The 7,255-nt window shown below is 37.8% G+C and overlaps 1 protein-coding gene across 1 annotated transcript in view; it reads right to left on the bottom strand.

Annotated features, from left to right (window-relative positions):
• Positions 1-4,415: 4,415 nt before the first annotated feature.
• Positions 4,416-7,255, bottom strand: part of LOC122549485 (rotatin-like) — a 20,725-nt gene continuing 17,885 nt past the window's right edge. Inside the window, exons 7-9 of the mRNA XM_043689344.1 lie at positions 6,643-6,793; positions 4,632-4,938; positions 4,416-4,512 (exon numbers count right to left, since the gene is read on the bottom strand). Of these exons, the coding sequence (XP_043545279.1) occupies positions 4,416-4,512; positions 4,632-4,938; positions 6,643-6,793 (555 nt within the window). The remainder of the gene's footprint in view (positions 4,513-4,631; positions 4,939-6,642; positions 6,794-7,255) is intronic.

Raw genomic sequence — 7,255 nt, 5'->3', positions numbered from 1 at the left:
CTATAACTCGGGGACAAATTTAAGAACAAGGTCTCATTTTTAAGACAGGTTTTTTTCTTTCTTTCAGACAGTTGTTCTCTTCCCCAAAAGAGTGCAAGTTATGTCTGAAATTTATTCAAGGTTGAATTACATAGATTTTTGCTAGACAATGAAGTCATGGGTCATTGCAGGGATAGGGGCAAGCAAGAGACAGAAAAGTGGAGCGGACACCATAACCAGAAAAACCATGATCTTATTAAATAGTAGAAGGGACTCGGATGGCCAAATGGCCTACTCCTATTCCTATGTTGCTAAAGATCTCCTAGATTTCATTACAACACCAGGCGAACTGGGCTTCAACGATTTGAAATTCCATGAGATCACGGGTGCAAACATCATCAAAAGGGAAAAGAGAAGATCTTTTGTGAACAGCAAAGACAATTACTAGCCCAAAACATGTAGTATAGTTTGTGTACGAGGAAGTCAAAAACCTATATCCTGTCAAAACTAAAGTTACAGTCCAACTAGCATAACATCACTAAATTGAAGTGTTTTCCAAGGAATTAGACTTAGTTTTAGCTTTCCAGAAGAAACATTTAATGACATTTGCTTTAGCTGGACTTGCTCTTGTATCCTTTGGTTCAAGTAATTGTACCCACAAAGTAACAAAGTTCAAGCTGGTAAAGTTCAAGCTGGTAACAATGAAGTGAGGGAAATGGGGCTTCTGCAACCTCAGTGAACAAAGCAAAACAAAAGTGTTTCTCTTGAAACATGTGAAAGAATTGTGAAATAATTGGAAAGATTGAGAACAAATGCAAGTTAAAAAACAACAAATTCAATGTCAAATCAAGTGCAGGAAAAACAGTGAAAGAAAGATTTCTATTTCTAGTTTTCACAATTAGCTGTGATGGGAAACCAATAATGTAATCAGAGATCATCATCTCAACTGGGATTCAGGCAGTTTAAAATTGTGTGTTTAATGGTAAATCCACAAAACAAACTCAATCATTATCTTCAACTCTGCTTGTTTGTGTTTATTAAGAAAATAAATTATGGCACTTCCTCCAAAGCAGGTATTTTCAACTTGAACTCAAATATTTGTTGGAGGACTGCAGATGGTGAAGATTAGAGTTAAAAGGTGTGGTGCTGGAAAAGCACAGCTGATCAGGCAGCATCCAAGGAGCAGGAGAGTCGACATTTCGAGCAGAAGCTCTTCATCAGGAATGTAGACACAACACGCCCAGAAACTCTAGCCACACTACCATACACCAAAGACATCTCGGAGATGACTACCAGACTACTCTGATCCCTTGGAATCATGGTAGCCCACAAACTTACCAACACATTGAAAGAGCTACTGATGAACCTAAAGGATCCTATACCAACAATTTACAAATTACCATGCAAGGACTGTAGCAAACACTACATTGGACAGACATGCAGTAAACTAACCACCAGGAAACATGAACACCAACTAGCCACCAAAATATATAACCCAGTATCACTAATATCCTCACATACAGACGAAGAAGGACACTATTGCAACTGGGACAACACATCCATCCTAGGATAAGATAAACAGAGACATGCATGGGAATTCCTAGAGGCCCGGTATTCAAACTGGAACTCCACCAATAAACACATTGATTTGGACCCTATTTACCATCCTCTGAGAAAAAGACCGTTAATGATATCATTCACCTTAACAGACCAAGACACAAACTGAAAGCGAGACAGAACACCAGTGCTTCACCGGAGGCTCACTGATGATGTTACCTAGCATGGTGAAGAAACGTCTGAGAACAGCCTTCCCCCTCACCAAGCAAACTTACAACCTGAACCTCAACCTGAGCTACAAATCTTCTCAAAAATCGCAAAATAGTTTCACCAGTATACACAGAGCAATGAAACATCCAACAGCTAAGAGTAAAATCAAAGCTAGCTTTGGCATCTGAGGACAGCACATATCTGCGTTCAACTTTTTAAAATGGGTGTTGGCTAAATGTCTACAGCCATGACATAATGATTGACAAAACAGACTATTAATATGAGAGAAATGAAGTGCTATAATAGCAAATCCACTTCCATCCCTCATTTACTCTCAAAAAATGCTTCTGGGCTGTAACTTTGTATCAAAGCAGGAAAGAAAATGTCAATTCTTCTTCAGAGATAGCACTTCTCTGCTATTGATCAATCTCTTACATTCCATTATCGCAAAGAACTAAATAAACAGGTATACAGCTTTTCCTAACAAAGCAGTTGCCTGTAACCTCTTCCCAAATGAAGAAAGATGTTAACATTAAAGGCACAGAATTGATTCTACTCCCCTTATTAAATGAACCAAAATTAACAATCAATCTTTACTTCTGAGATATTTCCACTGCAATTTTGTGTAAAGGGCCACAATACAGAATTAGTATTAACATATTACAGCACCCACTTTAAATTTCTCTTTAAAATGGACACTTCACAACTTGTCAAATGGCATTTTAGCTTGCTCCAGAACTGTGATCTTATTAAATTATTAACCAAATTACATAACCATATTCACAACAAACATATTCTACCCATTATAGATATACACACCCGTCCCAGAGTGAGTTGTTCCAGAACAATTACAACACTGACATCTGCCCAACTTTCAGGAAAATTGCCCAGGTATCTTGTTCATAAGAAGCAAGACAAAGGGAACTTGGCCAACTACTGCGCTACTCATTCCAGAAATGCTAACTCCATTCTTCCCAAATGCCAAATTGAGACCCATCTGCCCTCTTGAATAGGCTAAAAGATTACATGATATTATTTCAAAGAAAAACAAGCTAATTCTCCCCAGTGTCCCGATCAATGTTCACCTCTCAGTTTACTTACTTATAAACTTGACAACATCGCTGTCTGTGGAATGTGAGTGCCAGTTAGCTGCCACATTTCTTCAGTCACAACACTGACTACACTTTATAAGTACTTCATTGGCTGTGAATTTCTTTGAAACACTCTGAGCTAGTGAATGTGAGTAAAAATGCCAGCTAAATTCGCTATCCTGCACCCCAAATACCTGATAATCTCAACTTCAATTTCACACCCGTTGTACTGTGGTCTGTAGGATAGAGACTGCCAACCAGAGTGAGCTTTCTAATGATTTTGCATCCATCTTTGGAAAACCTCCATCCAATCAGCCAAGGCTAGTTCTAAGAGTGGAAAGACCATTGCATAATGTAATTTCCAATGAGGGGTACCCTGACAACTATCAAATGGCAGCTACCAACAATGTTCGGATAAAATAAAGATGATGGTATAATGGCAGAATTTTGTTCGGATTTCAACTTGTCTGACACAGTTCCTCCCTTAACCATGGATAAAGAGTAATTTGTGCAACAGTGCTGCACAGCGTTGGGGAACAAAATGTTCCAACGAATTTCGCTTCGCACTCTTAACTCAGCATAGCCTGGCATTAAAACAAAGTGGCAAATTAATCTTGATGACATTGAAAAGTTAAATTGGGCCACTAAGTTCTATTTCAAAAAGAAAATCCATTCTGTTAACCTTGTCATGTAACTTAAATTCCTGATATCCTGAATCTAAAACTTTGCTCATCATTTATTTTCAAACTACCTCACAATCGGGTGACAATTGCAGATGGGATGATACAGCAGCATTAAGCCTCTACAGACTTATACTCAATCTTTTTGTTAATATCCAATTTAGTTTCTCATTTTTCTTTTTAAAGTCATCTCACAATTTATAGATCAATCTACTCTTCCTGTGTCTCGTTTCAAGATATATGTCCTGGTAGTGTTTAAATCTACAGCCCTTTACCAATTTTGCAAGCTGTCACTTGGACCTGGACTGGAGTGTAAACTGGTGAGTTGAATGAACTGCTTACTTTTCCAATGCTAACCCAAACATTAAAAAACACATTTTTTCCTTTCACACAAGATCATAAATCAATGAGGTTAGCTCTAGATTTCAAAACTTTCTGTAATTAATTTTCTTCACATTTCAAGGAATGTAGACATCACTCTCTTTCCATCATCACTGGAAATTACAATGAAAAATTAAAACAGCCTCTGTTTAAATACTATACAATGCGAGTTTGAAATGTTCAAACATGAAAAAGCTTTGAATTCAACTCAGTAATGAAGAGCATGCTCATTAACAAACTTCATACAAGTAGTAATGGATATTCAAGATAGATGTAATCTTCAACGCTTCATCAAACAAAGGTGAAAACGTGTTGGAAAGTGTAGAAATGGAAACTAATAACTCAATAGAACTATTCAGCATGTCTTTCCACAACCAGCAGAGAAAAGATTCAGATGCAGATCCTCCACGAACTTATGGAAGGCTCTGAAGTGATAACTTAGATTCTCTGTCTACATTTCCGTTATTTTCTGGTTTAATGCAGGTCCAGTTGAAGACAATGCAGAAATTTTCATTTTCTAACGAAGATCTGGCATATTAATTAGGAAATTCTGAATTAAATTTCCTGAGACTCCAATAAAATTAAGTGCTGTGCATTCCAAACAAATATAAGCCCTAGAAAAAAGTGCAAGCATACACTAGGCATTGCATATTAACAGAACCAAGTTACATTTGTTGAAGAAATTTCCATGAAAACTGTTCTAGGTAGTATGTCCAAGCAGGATCTCACTTACCTTGACGATACTGCATCACCATCTTGGCCATCTCCTCTGGGACGCTGAACAGTTCGTCCAATGACAGATGGTCTCGGACTGGTACTTCTAAAAGAGGGATTTTGGGAAATGTGTGTCCCCCTTGTTTCCTGAGAATAGGCCACAGAAGACTGCTGTGAAAGTAAATCTGGGGGGGGGGGGGGGGGGTGAACAGTTCGTCCAATGACAGATGGTCTCGGACTGGTACTTCTAAAAGAGGGATTTTGGGAAATGTGTGTCCCCCTTGTTTCCTGAGAATAGGCCACAGAAGACTGCTGTGAAAGTAAATCTGGGGGGGGGGGGGGGGGGGGTAGAAAGCAAAAACAAATTTACAAATCAATTTCTGAATGCTAACCTAACATAGGGATTACATGTTCACACTTATATAATAACATTTATAAAATTATATCTTGGATTAATTAAGGACTAGCCATGTATTTGTAAAAGATAAATTCTCTCTCAATTCTATTCTTACTTAACCATACAAATGTTCCCTCTGATATAACTATTTGAAATTCAGAGCGAGAGCTTAAATTAGGACTCATAATTGTTCCTTCTCAGACAAATCGAATTTGCACTTTCTGGATCTTCTTGATGGTCCCATTCTATACTAAATATCATCATCATCATCATGCTTGCCTGAAGTAGATTCAATTATCTAGCTGAAAGCCAATTAATTAATTAATCACTCTTAACTGCCAAAGATAAGAATAAGCAGACATGTATTAGAACCCTGATGTAACTGAGGAATGAGGTATTTGCTTGTAGTTTTTAGATCTGCAAATGAATGTAAGAAAAAGTAAACAGTGTTTCTATATAATTCAAAAATGAAGAGATATAAAACTGAACATTGGATCTGTAGAAAGTGACTCTCGCAACTTAATAATAAAAATAAGAAGTTAACAAATGAACTAAACAGAGATATTGCAATGGTCTTCACTTTACAGTAAAATGAAGGAAAATCCAAAGGTGATTTTGCAGTGATTTAAGGTCAAGATGATGACAAAGGAAAGCGTTATCCCCTGGATCTACAGCTGAAGCACAATTCACTGTAAGGCTATAGACCAGATATTGTGCCACAGGGATCAGTGCTGGGTCCTCAACTTTTACAAGTAATCTGACAAGACTTGGATGAAGGAACTAAAAATATGGCTGCCACATTTTGAGGACAAAGGTAGAAAAGTAAGTTGTGAACTAGACCTGAAGAAGATACAAGGAGATATAGATGGGTTACATGAGGGAGCAAAAATGGAGTATATGCAGATACAGTATGTAATTAGGAAAGCTAATGGACTATTTTTGTTTTTGTTAGTGGAATTGATTACGTCAAGTGGTCATATTATTCTTCAGTTATACAGGGCACTGGTGAGACCACATCTCTGTGCAGTTTTGGTCAGCTTATTTAAGGAATGATGCAAATACATTGGAAGTAGTTCAGTGAAGGACTGCTACATTAACATCTGGTAGGTTTGCATTATGAGAAAGGATTGAACAGGTTAAGTTTGCATCAACTGGAACAGTGAGTGGTAGCTTAATGGAAATGTATGTGATCTTTCGAGTCCACATGGAATGGATTTTCCTGTTGTGGAACAATGTAGAATGAGAGGCTACTGGTTCAGAGTAATGACTACCCATTTATGACAGAAATAGGCAGAATTTGTTTCTCACATTTCTCAATGAGATTAGACATGTTACTGAATGGCAGAATCCTCCAAATTCTTCTGTTTGTATCTTCATACAAACATTCACAGATTCCTGCTCAATAGCTAGTTAGATTCTCAACATGGGAGGTGGATTTCAAGAAATTATGGGTAACATTTCAGAACCACAAAAGTGTTATGGCAAGGAGGAAGTCATTCAGTCCACTGTGTCCACTGCATCTGCATTTCCTTTCGCTCCTTTTCTCCCCCCCCCCCCAAGATTTCCCAGCCACTAGAGCTCCTTCCACTCTCTCTCCCCCAATAATTAAGTTGAAATAAGTAGTTCACCTTACCTTGTTTTGCAGAAAAGAAGCTGGGATCCCTGTGGAAGTTTAGTCTTCTTTGTAGATAGACAGACAGTTGGGTCAAACAACCTACAGCTTGTTTTGCTAAATATTGTGTTCCATCTCCACCAAATGCCAATTTTGTCATCAAAAGAAGGTTCTGAAAATGGATATCAGGGAAGTGAAAAATTAAAATATGAATTATTATTGTCAAAGCATTGAAAAAAAAGGAGAAAAAGATTGATTAATTGTGTGTAAATCAATGAATGCTAAATCCCTAGGGCTTGATAATCTACATCTCAGAGTACTTAAGGAAGTGACCCTAGAAATAGTGGATGTTTCACAATTTTGTAGATTCTGGAACAGTTCCTACGCATAGCTAATGTAACCCCACTATTTTTTTTTTAAAGGCAGTCAAGAGAAAACAGCAAATTATAAACCCATTAGCCTGACATTAGATTAGATTCTCTACAGTGTGGAAACAGGCCCTTTGGCCCAACCAGTCCACACCAACCGTCCGAAGAGCAAACCATCCAGACCCATTTCCCTCTGACTAATGCACCTAACACTATAGGCAATTTAGCATGGCCAGTTCACAGTGTTCAGTGCATTAGTCAGAGGG

Source organism: Chiloscyllium plagiosum, chromosome 4 (assembly GCF_004010195.1).
Source record: "Chiloscyllium plagiosum isolate BGI_BamShark_2017 chromosome 4, ASM401019v2, whole genome shotgun sequence".
In the NCBI taxonomy this organism is placed as follows: Eukaryota; Metazoa; Chordata; class Chondrichthyes; order Orectolobiformes; family Hemiscylliidae; genus Chiloscyllium; species Chiloscyllium plagiosum.
The sequence above is the reverse complement of the archived record's forward strand: the minus strand, read 5'-3'. Positions and strand labels throughout refer to the sequence as shown.